Source organism: Lampetra planeri, chromosome 3, assembly GCF_965212315.1.
Source record: "Lampetra planeri chromosome 3, kcLamPlan1.2.h2, whole genome shotgun sequence".
NCBI classification, from domain to species: Eukaryota; Metazoa; Chordata; class Hyperoartia; order Petromyzontiformes; family Petromyzontidae; genus Lampetra; species Lampetra planeri.
Window position 1 is genome coordinate 8,472,039 of NC_136109.1, and position 16,227 is coordinate 8,488,265.

The following is a 16,227-nucleotide window of genomic DNA, read 5'->3' on the forward strand; positions in this document are numbered from 1 at the left end:
AACCCCTCTATCTCTCTGGACGCTCTGAAGGGTCATTGCCCTAAACGTCACCTATTTTGCTGACACTGTATATTCTTGTAAGACCACAGTGTTATTGATGCACGTGTTGAGTTTTTTGTTTGTTATGTATGTATACTGTTTGATTTTTTTAAAAAGGGAAGTCATGCAAGACCTGCAAGGTATGCAGCTCCCATTCTTGCTCCAAATACAATAATTTACTGGTGGTTCAGATGTCTTGCGACCCCCCAATTAATTGACCCCTACAATGTGTTCCTTTGCATGTTAATTTCTGCTTCAAATACATCTTACTGACAAAAATATGAAGATTTAGTAGAGAATTAAAAGGTGATCACAATACATCTGGACCACCACCCTGCAGTGTTTCCAGTTTGACCACTCCTCTGAAGCGACAATGAAAAGAAAGGAATGAGGAACTTGTAAATGAGCTGCGGTCGCCGTGTTTCGAGATTGCTGGGTGTCGTTAGTCTAGAAACTGGCACGGTACATTCATCTTAATCTACATGTATTTTGAGAGACATTAACAGTGTTTAACAGTTAAGTGTTTTCCACTCATAGCCACTGGTGATCCAGCTGGGGTTTCTTCTGTAGAAATGTTCAAGTGCCACAAGGCTTATTTGCATTATTTGATAGTGAAGTGTCTCTAAAGCAAAGCTACATAACAGCGATATTCATTGTTAGCTTCGTGCTCCAGCATTTTGCTATCAAGTTTGAAACGATGCAGGCCAAACAAGTGGCAGCAATGGGGCTGATCTCTGGAATCATCTTTTTTACGTTCATCTCAATGGTAAGTGTGTAATACAGTTTAGACATACTGAGAAGACGCTTTCTACTCATCCGCTGCTCCTAATCTAACATTGCCTACCATCATCTCCCCAAGCCTCCGATCACCATTGACATCAAGCCAATGGCAAGTGTCGCTACATCCCTTCTGCTGCCCAAATAGTCTTTTCTATCTCAACTGCCCGTGATTTTTCTCTGTTGCTTCTCAATTTCGCTCAGACAATGGGAGTTTGCCAATTATTTTGGGCTGCTCTAAATATCTCCAAAAAATACACGATGTGAGGTCTTTCATTCTCGTTGGCTGCTCCTTTAGTTTCGACTAGCCTGTTTCTTGCCATTAATGTTTAAGATGTTTTAACTATTTAAGTACGAAATATTTATATCTTCACTATTGTGTATAATTGCATTACACCTCTATTTCACTGTACAAATTAATACTCTAAATATGTCGCCCTAACCTTTGGGGCTCCGCAACCATAAAAATTTAGGGTAAAACATAAATATTTGCATAACTCATAATATGAATATGTATTTATACTGGAGGAATCCAATGAGCTATGAAGATTTTTTTCACAGATGTCCAGTACCTATAAGATGGTAATAAGATATATAGTTTAATAAAATCTCTATGACTGATATAACAACATGTGTAAAAAACGTAAGACTAACTTTTGAAACCCAACAAAACCATAATATCACAAACATTAGGATCTCAAATTGCTTTTGTATGTCATTGCTACATAGCAGGTTGTCGCACACCCTTACTAGAGTTTGTTTACGAGTGTCAAGACAGAAAATCGGTCAAGCACAACTGGACATCATGTATCACTTACGTGTGTTGGGATATATATCGTGGAAAAGTCCAATAATGTTATTGTGCTTAATTCACAAAGCACTTTTTCAACAACTGCCTCAATATTTGAGTTTGAGCTCCTCACACAGCCACGCTTTCAGCAAAACCTTTTGGAGTTTTGGCTTTTTTTGGTCCTGGGCTCTCAGATTTGGAATTTTGTGCCTGAAAACTTCCGATACCTGACCGCTGAGATACTCCCATTTCTAAAGAAACAAAAAACCTACTTATTTCCTATGATGTGGTAAATAAACTAGAGATATATGTTTCTGTACATCACTCTGAAACCCTTTGTTGAAACTGGTGCAGCTTAGAAAACGTAAATAATAATTAACATACAGTAATACCTCGGTTAATGAAGAAAATGCGTTCCATGACGTCACTTCGTTATCAGAAACTTTGTTACCAGAGGTAGATATAACAAAGGAGGCATATTTGGATGCGTTCCAAGACTTCAGAGAAGGCGGTACAATAGGATAACATGGCTGCACAGTCGCCTTTACTTTGTCTGCTTGGTTTTAATTTTTTAAGGTGGATTGTACTAACCCTAACGAACGCACCACTTGAATGTCATCTCTCCCGCCTCTACCCTCCTTATGATCTGAATTTTCGTTTCCAAAGAGAGGTATTTACATTGTCCTTCTTGCCCAGTAAGGCCACTTCCATTCGAGCAGGGGTCAACAACTTAAAAAAAGAGCAAACTTGGTTTTTTATTGTCTTTGACAAGAATAGTGTGAGAGCCGCATCACACGCAGAGCTATTTGTACGCAAACACAGCAGCAAATTCTGACTGAAACAAAATGTGATGGAATAAATTGGAATAAATTGCGTCTATTTAGTTTTTGTCCCCCTTAGTTATTATTTCACAGTACTGTACATTTTGTTGTCACCAAGACAATCCATAGTGACCCATTCCCTCTCGTATTTAATAAATTGCTAATTATCTTTGCATTAAATTATTTTTAAGATTTCAGTTTTTTTTCCCAGTAAACGGCTGCCCGCAAGGGGGCAGCCAAAGAGCCGCATGCAGCCCATGAGCCGCAAGTTGCTGATCCCTGCGTTAGATGTCCGTTTGTATTACATAATGTGGGGGTAATTAAGTAATTTTTGGGACTGCAAAAAAACTATTTAATTTCATCAACACGAGGATCTCGAGCTATGGCAAGCCATAGAGGGCGCGTTTTAAATTTCACTCTGTTGAATTGCTTTCCATGATTTCAGAATATTTGTACGTATTTATCTTCTTGCAATAATTGGGCGGTGAAGGGTCCCTCTACAGGCGACTTCGTTATAAAGGATCTTCGTTCCCAGAGGAGTCGTTAACATATGTAATGTATTACTGTACTAGCAGAAGTACCCGGCGTTGCCCGGGTGAAAAATATATTTCTTAATAACCTTACATATATACACAGATACTAAGGTATTGTCAAAGCCCGGTGGGCTTTGACAATACCTTTCACCACTCACAACTCACCCTCACCACTCATCCTCACCACTCACCACTCCCACTCACTACTCACCCTCACCATTCACCCTCACAACTCACCAATCTCCCTCACCAATCTCCCTCACCACTCACCCTCACCACTCACCGTCACCACTCACCAATCACCAAACACCCTCACCACTAACCCTCACTACTCACTCTCACCATTCACCCTAACCACTCAGCCTCACCACTCACTCTCACCATTCACCCTGACCATTCAGCTTCACCACTCACCACTCACCCTCACCACTCACCCTCTGCCTCACCACTCACGCTTACCACTCACCCTCACCACCACCACTCACCCTCACCACTCACGCTCACCACTCACTCTCTCCCTCTCCACTCACCCTCACTACACACTAATCACCCTCACCACTCACCCTCACTACTCACTAATCACCCTCACCACTCACCACTCATCCTCACTACTTACTACTCACCTTCACCACTCACCTTCACCACTGCCCCTCACCACTCACCCTCACCACTCATCCCCACCACTCACCCCTAACCACTTACCCTCACCACTCACCATTCACCACTCACCCTCACCACTCACCCTCACCACTCATCCTCACCACTCACCATCACCATAAACCCTAACCACTCACCGTCACCACTAACCCTCACCACTCACCCTCACCACTAACCCTCACCCTCACGACTCACCCTTACTACTCACCACTCACCCTCACCACTCACCATCACCACTCACCCTCACTACTCACCCTCACTACTTACCATCACCACTCACCACTCATCCTCACCACTCACCCTCACCACCACCAATCACCGCTCACCACTAACCCTCACCACTCACCCATCACCGCTCACCACTAACCCTCACCACTAACCCTGACCCCTCACCACTGACCACTCACCCTCCCCACTCACCCTTCCTACTCACCACTCAACCTCACCACTAACCCTCACCCCTGACCACTCACCCTCCCCACTCACCCTTCCTACTCACCACTCAACCTCACCACTAACCCTCACCCCTGACCACTCACCCTCCCCACTCACCACTCACCCTTCCTACTCACCACTCAACCTCACCACTCACCCTCACCACCCACCACTCACCCTCACCACTCACCCTTCCTACTCACCACTGACCACTCACCACTCACGCTTACCCTCACCACTCACTCTCACCACTCACCCTTACTATTCACCACACACCCTTACCACTCACCCTCAACATCAACACTCGCCCTCACCACTCACCATCATCACAAATCCTAACCACTCACCCTCACCACTCACCCTCACCACTCACTCTCACCACACCCTCAGCACTCACCCTCCCCATTCACCCTCACCACTTAACCTCACCACTCAACCTCACCACTCACCCTCACCACTCACCCTCACCATTCACCCTCAACACTCACCCTCACCCCTCTCCCTCACCACTCTCCCTCACCACTCACCGTCACCACTCACCACTCACCCCTCACCATCACCACTCACCCTCAGCACTAACCCTGACCCCTCACCACTGACCACTCACCACTCACCCTCACCACTAACCCTCACCATAACCACTCACCCTTACTACTCACCACTCAACCTCACCACTCTTCGTCATCACTCACCCTCACCACTCACCCCTCACCACTCACCCCTCACCCTCACCACTCACCCTCACCACTCACCCTCACCATCACCACTCACCCTCACCACTCACCACTCACTCTCACCATTCACCCTCACCATTCAGCCTCACCACTCACCCTCACCACTCACCCTCACCACTCAACCTCACCCTCACTACTCACCATTCACCCTGACCAATCACCACTGACCAATCACCACTCACCACTCTCCACTAACCCTCACCACTCAACCTCACCACTCACCCTCACCACCCACCACTCATCCTCACCACTCACCCTTCCTACTCACCACTCAACCTCACCACTGACCACTCATCACTCACCCTTACCCTCACCACTCACTCTCACCACTCACCCTTACTATTCACCACACACCCTCACCACTCACCCTCAACATCAACACTCGCCCTCACCACTCACCCTCACCACTTAACCTCACCACTCACCCTCACCACTCACCCTCAACACTCACCCTCACCCCTCTCCCTCACCACTCTCCCTCACCACTCACCGTCACTACTCACCACTCACCCTCACCACTCACCACTCACCCCTCACCCTCACCACTAACCCTGACCCCTCACCACTGACCACTCACCACTCACCCTCACCATCACCACCCGCGATCAGCGTCATCGCATATATCGAGATCTCCTTGACGATCCTTGTCTTGTCGACCTCATTGAGACCCTCGTAGCTCTCCTGCGCAAACGATCCCTGGTCCTCAATGTGGGCAATGATCGCGGCAGACGCGATGCGCATCGACTGATCATGATACGACACGTACGCCTCATCATGATTGTTGACGCCATCAACAATCTCAACACTGAACAAAACGGTGAGCGACCCGATAAGCGACTGAATATGCTCCTCCTGCTGCGCGATGAGCAGCAACTGGCTCTGGAGCTGGACGATAGTGACGTTGATGGCGTCGATGGCGGGCGCGAGCGCGTAGGTAAGAACCCACCAATCGGCGGTGGGCAGCTTCGCGGGGTTGTTCTCAGTAGTGTACTCGATCAATGCTCGGTGGTACTGCTTGTAGAACTTGAGCACGTTCCCGAGATTGGCCCATCGGTTAGCCTTCCTGGGGCACTTGACCTTCATCTTGATGATCAGGTTGTTTTGGGCGCGGAGGTACACCGAAAAGTCGTACACGATGTTCACCCAGCTGCCATCGAAGACGCACTCGGCGGATTTCTTGACCACAATATCGATCTGATGAGGCGGACACCAGATTCGAATGACGTCGTTCTCGGCCTCCTTCATAATGAGCGTCACCAGCCCCCCATGACGCCCAGTCATCGTATTCTCGCCGTCCGATGAAAAGCCGATCAGCTTGGCGCGCCAGTTGGGGTACAGCGCGTCGAGGAACTTGACGAGCATGCGGAAGATGTTCTGAGCAGTGTGACGCTCGAACATAGGGATCGCGACCAGGTGCAGATTGACGAGGAAGCCGCGGTAACAAACGCGGGTGCGCAGGTCGAAGAACGACTGGCCGCGGTGAGTACTGCCGTCGCCAGCCAGAGAGAAGGCCCACACCGATGGATCGTCGATTATCCTGGCGATCATCTGCAGCCCGACGGCCACCAGAACACGGACTGACTGTGCGACGATGAGGTCGTTCATGCCCTGCAGCTTCGGCGTGTTGGTGCGGATCCTGGCATGATCGATGGCAGCAGCCGTTTGACGGAACGACATGCCGACACCGACGTGGTCCATGGCGAGCTCGAAGCGCACCTCGTTCTTGATTGTTGCCGTGTACGTATACGTCCCCGTCTCGATGTTCACTTTCTTGACGAACAGCTTCATCGCGTTGACCTTCTCCTTGGCCTTCTTGGCGGCCTTCTTGGTGATGGCTGCGGCCGCGTCCTCGTCGTCGTTGTCATCGCCGCTGTCCTCGTCGTCATCGCGAAAGAACAAGTCCCCGATAATTGTCTCAATGATGCTGTTCTGGATCACGTAGTCGATCGACGCGGTCGACAGGTCCATGTAGTTGTGGAGCGTGTTGGTGCGCTTGGCCATGCCGTTGAAGTAGCTCTTCTTCTCATCGGGCGACAGCGTCTGGTAGAGCATCCACGATTCCTTGTGCTGCCCTTCAAGATGGTGGCGGTACTGATGCGGCAGGAACGGCTTCGTGAAGTACTTGATGTCGGTGCGGTTCTTGCGCTTGCGGCCCGAGTCGCCCGTCACCTCGACCACATGACGGCCTTGGTGAACACAGAACAAGCAACGACAGGACTGCGCGCCATTGGCCTCCGTCGTGATGAGCTCCATCCCATACTGAAGGGTGTGTGAGGATTGGAACAGCGTCGCCACTTTCTTCCCTCCCATGTTGCTGCAGCTGCAATGCTCGGTATAACGATGCGGTACGTCTTGCCGCGGATTACGCAACTGCGCACTCCGCGCACTCACTAGTTTGTAGACGCAGCCAGGCTTAGTTTGTAGATATGTGGCGCTGTTTATAGCGAATCTACAGTTTTAGGAGGCCTGCATTAAAGGCCACCAGGAGCCGCTAGTGGCCCGCGGGTCTTGCAATGAAGAACATTGATATAGGGCGATCTGGACCTGCTATCCAGCACAAACGTCGCACCTGCACGTGTCATTCCAAAATGCAAGCATTCCTAAATGAAATCAATGCTCATATTCTCGATAGCAATGTTAACCACCGTATTTGAGCCCAAATTATCTTGAGTTTTATGGTCAATAGTACATGTTAACTATGGACAGATTTTTTTAATTTAATCACTTTTATGTTTAGAATGTATTTTTCAATTCGAATTATTTAGGTAATACATTATTTTAATAGTTTTTTTCCTCCAGGGCAGTAGCACGAAATGAGACTGGAAAATTAGGCGTACAGTACAGGCAAGGCAGTACACATACAACAGACAGTACAAACGATACACAGTGCGAAGGAGACAGTACATTCAGACAGTAGAAACGAGGCTTAACTAGCAAGACAAATATATTGACTTGACCTTGGATCACGACAATACGCAGGGGATTTGGAGTCGAGTGAATTGTTACATGTGTAATAAAAAACTCCGTCAGGCACTGCTGGTCTCCGTTTATCTTTTATTTAGGTTCTTTCTCCACACCCCGCTGGTCTCCTCCGCAGACCAGCGTCGTCTCGCGCGCGCCCCGCACGCGCTCCCTCGTCAGCTCCTCCACTCTTCCTCACACCCCGCTGGTCCTGATCAGGGACCAGCGTCTCCTCTTGCGTGCCGCGCACGCTCCTCCGTTAGCTCCTCCCCTCCCGCACTCCGCACACCGCTGGCCGACGGCGTGCTGAGGTCCTTCGGCCACGTGGCCGATGGCGCGGATCTCCTCTCACCACCCAACGTGGCTCAGCCTCTTAACTTCCCCAACTGCCACGATCTCTTCCGGGCTCACACTTATATCCATTCCCCCCACGTGACCCTGACTCCTCCCCTTCCGGATCGTCAGATCCGGCCTTCCCATACTACCCTGCTGGCTCCGCCCCCATTCACCTCGCCTCCCATTGGAGCCGAGGTGAACGGTGGCCCCTCCCACATGCGCCGCAAACCAGGCTCCGCCCCCCAATACCCCGGGCCGTGTGATTGGGCTAGAGCCCAGTAACAACCAGATTTACGCTCGCATTACACATGTGTAGTGCTCGAACCGACACGACAGCTTCTTGTCTTTCCTCGTTACTTTATTTCGCGTATGTCGCTCAACATTCCTTCCTTCAACATCGCTCAATGTTCCTCCACTCACACCGACCCACAACTCTTCTCCACGCTCCCTCGTCGCGTTCCGCCGGCCTCACTCGCTCCCCTTTACTCCTCCGTCGACTCTCCTCTCCGCTCTCTCTCTGCCACAGTTCGGCTGCTCTTTATCAGCTCCGCCGTCCCACTCCGTCATAACTACACCAGCTTCTCTTCCCACGCTCCAGCTGCTTCCTACTCTTCGTCATCTCACTGTTACTCTACACTTCTCCACTGCTACCCTACACGTCTCCACTGCTACCCTACGCTTCTCCACTGCTACCCTACACTTCTCCACTGCTACCCTACGCTTGTACTCACTCTGCTGCTCCGTCTCTCCATCCGTTGTCTCCTCCCAGGCGCGAACTCCTGTCTCCTCCAAAAACCCCTGACTTTATCCCAAAAACAATTAATTCCCAATTAATCAGGGCATCCCCCGCGACGGCACTCGCCCCCAGCCCCCGCTGCCACGTGGCATGTTTTTCCAAACACTCTGGCACCTTTCTCCGACAACAACCCCTCTCGGCCAATCAGCGCCCTGCACCCTTAATTACCCCCTGCCACCTGCTACCATCCTCAGACATCACGCCACCTCAATTGGGACAATAACAACGACCAGTCAATCAGCGCCCTGTGTCCTCATTTGTTCTCACTGTACGCCGCGTGCGCGCACACCGACCCCAGCGCGTGACGCGTATCTCAAGCACTGCACATGTGCAGAGGAGACTTGAGCTGGTCAAGACGGGTCTTTATTATCGACGCCAACTCACACCACACTTACACTCGTCATCCAAAGCCAACCTGAACTCTCCAACTTCGTCCCATTTTACAGCCCTTCTCCCCCCCTTTCCCGCCAATCACCTTCTTGGGTTTTCCCTCCCCTTTATAATTCTTCTCGGGGAAATTAGGTTCGAGTCACGACCAAATCGGGTTGCCACCAAAGTTATGGAACGAATTATGATCGTGACCAGAGGTTCTACTGTATATGTAAATAATAAGGCATCAATACAAAATGTAAATTGCTTTAAAGTAGCGAATTAATTAACTGATGCCGACTTTGATACAGGCATGCATTGTCACCGGATGTGAGTACGTGTGAAAAATGTGGAATTGATTGGACAACGGGAAGTGGGCGAAATTTTGTTAACAAAATTTGACCACGACAAACAGAGGAATCAAGTTAAGTAAAACCGTTGAAATAATTTAAACAGAAATGTTCATGTAAAAATAAATACATTTTGACCAAATTATGAGGATCACACATGACACGATGGCTACTTTTCACATAATGTGCAAATTCACGACCAAAGAGAACACGTGTGTCTATTTACATCTCGCCATTGCTTCTGGTCAATATAGTCAGAGCTTTCTGCAAGGACGTTCATAGCGCTGTAACAATAAAAGGTAAAGGTGCAGCACTGCAATTTCTTGCGCATGCCACTGCTGCTGGAAGAGCCCCTTCAGAGGGCATTTGATCTAATCTTCCACGCTGGACAAGTGTTATTGGAAAAGGTGTGAGTACCCACGATTTATGATTCCCACAGGACCTGCCAACAGACGTACTGTTGTTTACACATTTACACTGCTGGGATGATAGGTGGGGGAATTTAACAAACTTTCTCATTTTCTCACCTGTCGTGCCCGGGAGATTACACGTGCTGTAACCAATACACAATGGCACCATCCAGCTGTAGCAATACCGGAATAATAATACTAATACTGTACAGTACTTTATAAGTGTCTCCGTGTCTCTCTGGCTCTGTGTCTGTGTGTCTCACTGTCTTTGTGTCTTCTTGTTGGTGTCTCTTCTTGTTTCTGGGCGTGTATCCGTCCGACTTGTCTTCTTATAAAAGCAAGTATCGCCCGCGCATTTGCTTTGCTTACTGCGCATGTTTTGTCAAGAAAGATGTTTGCCGGTAAGAGGGTGATGACTCATACATCGCGGATAAAATGGAGTATGGAGGAAAGGGGGCATGGATCGTCGGAGTCGAGGATAAAAGCGCCGTGAATAAGAGTTCCCCTGTTCAGTATTCATATGCCAAGTTAAAACATTTGCCAAATATAATTGTCCGTCTCCAGCTCTCAACCCCTCTATCTTTTTTGACGCTCTGAAGAAGGGTCATTGCCCTAAACGTCACCTATTTTACTGACACTGTATTTTCTTGTAAGACCACAGTGTTATTTTGTTTGTTATGTATGTGTACTGTTTGATTTTTTAAAAAGGGAAGTCATGCAAGACCTGCAAGGTATGCAGCTCACATTCTTTTTCCAAATATAGTAATTAACTGGTGGTTCAGATGTCTTGTGATCCCCCAATTAATTGACCCCTAAAATGTGTTTCCTTTGCATGTTCATTTCTGCTTCAAATACAGCTTATTGACAAAAATATGACGATTTAGTAGATAATTAAATGGTGATCACAAGACATCTGGACCACCACCCGGCACAGTGTTTCCAGTTTGACCACTTCTCTGATGCGACAATGAAAAGCACGGAATGAGGAACTTGTAAAGGAGTTGCGTTCGCCGTGTCACGATATTGCTGGGTGTCGTTAGTGTAGAAGCTGGCACGGTACATTCATCTTAGTTTACATGTACTTTTGAGAGACATTAACAGTGTTTAATAGTTAAGTGTTTTACACTCATAGCCACTGGTGATCCAGCTGAGGTTTCTTCTGTAGAAATGTTCAAGTGCCACAAGGCGTATTTGCATTATTTGACAGTGAAGTATCTCTAAAGTAAAGCTACATAACAGCGATATTAATTATTCATCGTTAGGTTCGTGCTCTAGTAGAACCATTTTGACACCAAGTTTGAACGATGCAGCCAAACCAAGTGACAGCAATGGGGCTGATCTCTGGCATCATCTTTCTTACGTTCATCTCAATGGTAAGTGCATAATACAGTTTATACCCACTACGAGAAGACGCTTTCTACTCCTCAGCTGCTCCTAATCTATTTCGTTATGAAACATTGCCTCCCATCATCTCTTCAAGCCTCTTATCACCATTGACATCAAGCCGATGGCAAGTGTCGCTATTTCCCTTCTGCTGCCAAAATGGTCTTTTCTCTCTCAACTACCCGTGATTTTTCTCTGTTGCTTCTCAGTGGCACTCAATGGGAAGTTGCAACTGATTTTGGGCTGGTTTAAATATCTTGAAAAAAATACGCAATGTGAGGTCTTTCATTCTCGTTGGCTGCTCTTTCAGTTTCGGCTAGCCTGTTTCTTGCCGTTAATGTTTCAGATGTTTTAACTATTTAAGAACTAAATATTTATATTTTCACCATTGTGTATATTTGCAATTACACCTCTCTTTCACTGTACATATGAATACTCTTAATATGTATTTATCCTGGAGGAATCCGATGAGCTATGAAGCTCTTTTTCACAGATGTCCAGTACCTTTCAGGCAGGTAATACGATCTATAGTTAATTAAATAAAATCTCCATGACTGATATACTAATAAAAACGTAATACTAACTTTTCAAACCCAACAAAACCAGAATATCACGAACATTAGGATATCACATTGCTTCTGTATGTCACTGCTACACAGGCTGTCGCACAATCTTACTAGAAGCAGCAGCAGCATAGCCATTGACAATGGAAGCATATTAATTTGTTTACGAGTTTCAAGACAGAAAATCTGTCAAGAATAGCTGAACATCATGTATCACTTACGTGTTTTGGAATATAAATTGTGGGAAAGTCCAATAATACTGCGCTTAATTCACAAAGCACGAAATCTTGACTTAACGCTTTCGTGACTGCAGGAATGAATAATCCTTTGGGTCTTTCGGTAAAGTAACGTAGATAAGTTCAAAGAAAATAACAAAACATCTATGACGTTTCGCATCCTGATGACGATTGCTTGTGTTGCGATCGAAACGTCGATTTTTGTGTTATTTTCTTTGAATCTATCTACGTGACTTTACCGAAAGACCCAAAGAATAATCACAAAGCACTCTTTCAAGAACTGCCTCAATATGAGTTTGACCTCCTCACACAGCCACGCTTTCGGTGAAAACTCTTGGAGTTTTGGCTTTATGTCGAATCAGTGATTATATTGTTGGTTTTCGTAGGATCTCTATTGATTTTGGTATAGCTGCCATCATTAAGTAGTTCCTGAATTGTGTTATTGTATGTGGTTTTGTCCATGCTGACAGTGGCATTGCACTTGTCGGCTAAGAGGATGATTATGTCATCTCTCTTTTTTAGTTGAGAAAGCTCAAAGTGCTCATCCTTGCTGATGTTGCTAATAGGTGTCTTAGCGTTTTTGAGGATTGCAGCGATTTTCGATCTTGCCACGTCTGCAGGAATATGTCCCAAACCCTTAACGGCTACGTCGACCTGGGCAATGATATCATCAACTTGGATGTTCTTAGGGGTGACTCCGAAATTTAACCCTTTAGCTAGAACCGATTTTGGGCTGTCGGAAATTGGGCTGTTACTCTGATTGGTAACAATCTTGTCACAGTCTAACTTTTTAATGTGTGGATCTGGCTTCTTCTTGGACAGGAGATTGAACTTGGAAATCAGGTTATCTTTGCATTTAGCCGACATTGAGGTGGCTGAAGAAGCTGTCATGCCAATCGGATGTAGACATTTTTCTGTCAATGTTAAGTGTGATTGCAAGAGAGTCTTTTTTATTACGTGGCTTTACCGAAAGACCCAAAGAATATTAATTCCTGCAGTTACGAAAGCTTTAAGTCAACAGTAACACTACACAAAATTTGCATTAATAAATAGCCGATGATAAAATTTGCTTACATTTTTGGTGGTTGAAATGTTTATAAGATAACGTGCATCTGTAAATTGAGTAAAAATAAACATTTTGGATTAACACTTATAGTTATTCTTACTATAGTCATGATCATGACTCTCTAGAATACATCGGATCATTATACATTGAGCATATAATATTATACATTGAACATAACAAACAGGATATCTTGACAGCTGATTGACCATCCTTATAAAATCCTCATGAAACCCCAATAAGTAATATTTTTACAAATTTTTGTAAAAACACGCTTTAAAGAAATGTACTAGTAATGGCAGAACTCCAGGAAGTGGCCCCGAAACTTGCCATAATATAAGGGACCGTGGCCATTTACAGCCAACGTCAGTTGACCGTGGACAATTAGACCTAAGCCGAAACATAACATGTAAAAAAGAATGTTTAAAAATATATTTTTTTATTCTTTATGATAGAATATAGTATTGTCATCAGTATGACATAAGTATACCAAGTTTGAGGATACAACAAGATTTGAGGATACAACATTGACAACAACAACGACAACAACAACAGACAGATTTCGATTTAAAGCTTTCATGACTGCAGGGATTCATCTTCTTGGTTCTTTTGGTAAAGTCACGTAGAAGGGAAGTAATAAAATAATAAAAATAAAACATAATAAAATAATTCTCACGACGTTTCGGCCACAACACAAGTAGCCGTCCTCAGGTGAAGACAGGTCTGTCGAGGCGACAGCATCTAAAAGAAAAACACCACCACGCTTGGAGCGTGTATTTAAGCTGGGTTGGAAGGGGGGGAGGGGAATGCGCATTGACAAAATAATCTGCATATCAAGAGGAATTTAGCATATTTATGGGAAATGCAGGAATGCGATTAGTGCTATTTGTGAAATGCTAATCCTGCCCATGCATTATGCAGGATTAGCAGCATCAAAGGGAGGGGGATAGGGGTAGCATTAATAAAGGGAAGGAATGTTAATAGTATGTAGCTGCAGTAACTAAACAAAAACGTAAAACGTTAAAGTATAAACTACATAGTATTAAATTGTATACTGTATTACTATACACGACCCTATGTCTTAGAATAATACATAGTGTAATATTACAATATGTATTATTCTACCCACCCAACTGTATACCACACTGCTGTATATTCACTATACAAATTCGATACTATATATTACCTTATACATTGTATTAAACATTACACTTTAATACTATTTATTATTATACAATATGCTATACACTATACCATTGACCATCGCGTGAACGGAGCAAAGAATCCATTCCCTGCAGAGAATACAAGATATATTGTCAATGTCAGTGAGTGTAACGCGGTCTGAAAGTCACCGTAAACGTGGACACAATTAGTTAAGATCCGAAATGGTTAATTACGTCCTTCCAATGATTGCTAAGCCGGAATCCATCTTCTCGGTTGAAATTGTCTCTGTGTTTGTATATGTGGATCGCTTCATGAACGAATCTCTCATGGTAGCCAGATGGCTTGCAGAGAACCTCTGTCTTGGAGAAGTCAATGTCATGTGAGCCCACTGAATTGTAACAGTGATCTGCCACGGCTGAGGTGTTTGTCCTACCGTGTTTCAAGTCTGCTTTATGTTCACGGATGCGGTCCGAGACATGTCGTTTGGTTTCTCCAATGTAACCGCTACCACAGAGGCAACTTAGTTTGTAGACGCCAGGGTACTGTATGTCTGGAACCACATATTTTACAGACGGGAACAGATCACGGATTTTATGTACTGTGTTGAATCGGACCTGGATCTTGTGTTTAATCAGGATTTTGGAGATCTTTTTGTGACCCCAGCAATGTAGGGTAAGGTGATGGTCTTGAGAGGCTCCTCAACAGGATATGTCTTGATGGTTGGAGTGATGGCTTTGCGGATTGTGTAGTCGGAGTAACCATTAGCCTTACGAGCTTGGCATACGTGTTTGAGTTCACTGGCAATGTGTTCCTGGTCGGAAATGCATTGGGCTCTATGGTATAGAGTCTTGATGAGGGAGTTCTGCTGGGATGGATGGTGGTGGGAATCTGGTTTTAGGTAAGCATCCGTGTGGGTGGCTTTCCTGTAGACAGAATGGCTCATTGAACCATCAGGTCTCCTTTTAATTAGGACATCCAAAAAGGGTAGCTTGCCATCTTTTTCGACTTCCATGGTGAATCTGATGGCTGGGTGTATGGAATTGATGTGGTCGAGAAATTGGTCTAGAGCAGGCCGGCCATGTGGCCAGATGACAAAAGTGTCATCTACGTACCTCTTCCATAAGGTCGGGCGTAGAGTGGCAGTCTGGATGGCGTCAGTCTCAAATTTATCCATGAAGACGTTGGCTACACCCGGAGATAGGGGGGAGCCCATTGGGGTGCCCTCAGTTTGCTTGTACAAAGTTCCATTCCAGGTGAAGTATGTATTGGTTAAGCAGTGTCTCACCAGGGGGGGTACCCCAGCATTCAGTCCTTGATGAACCAAGTCTTCAATGATTGCGATGGTGTCAGGTACAGGAACTTTGGTGAATAAGGAAACCACATCAAAACTGACAAGCAGGTCGTCTGGGGACAGTGAAATCCCCTTGATTGTCGATACCAGCTCAGTAGAGTTTAGTACCGCAGAGGTGGTTTTTTCCAGTGAAAGGCAGTAGGATTTCAGACAAAAAACGAGCCAGTTTGTATGTGGGGGAGTTGATCGTAGAGACAATGGGACGAAGAGGTGTATCTTTTTCATGTATCTTTGGCAAGACGTATAATCTTGGTGGCCTGGCTGCAGAAGGTTTCAACGAGAACTGTTTGGTCTGATCAATTAATGCGGTTGAATCAGAAATGAATTGCTTGGTTTTAGAGACGAGGCTGTTGGTGGGGTCTCTTTTTATTTTTGTATAGCTGCCATCGTTGAGTAGTTCTTGAATTTTGTTGTTGTATTCTGTTTTGTCCATGATGACAGTCGCATTGCCTTTGTCGG

General features: G+C 45.8%; 1 protein-coding gene across 4 annotated transcripts in view; it reads left to right on the forward strand.

Annotated features, from left to right (window-relative positions):
- Positions 1-466: 466 nt before the first annotated feature.
- Positions 467-16,227, forward strand: part of LOC144717304 (uncharacterized) — a 93,104-nt gene continuing 77,343 nt past the window's right edge. For 3 of the 4 annotated variants that reach the window (XM_078592774.1, XM_078592776.1, XM_078592777.1), the window contains exon 1: positions 11,023-11,381. In XM_078592774.1, coding sequence (XP_078448900.1) covers positions 11,313-11,381 — 69 coding nt within the window. In that variant the 5' untranslated portion in view covers positions 11,023-11,312. Of the gene's footprint in view, positions 806-11,022; positions 11,382-16,227 lie in introns of those variants that run through there. The other variant, XM_078592775.1, reaches the window with a different exon arrangement.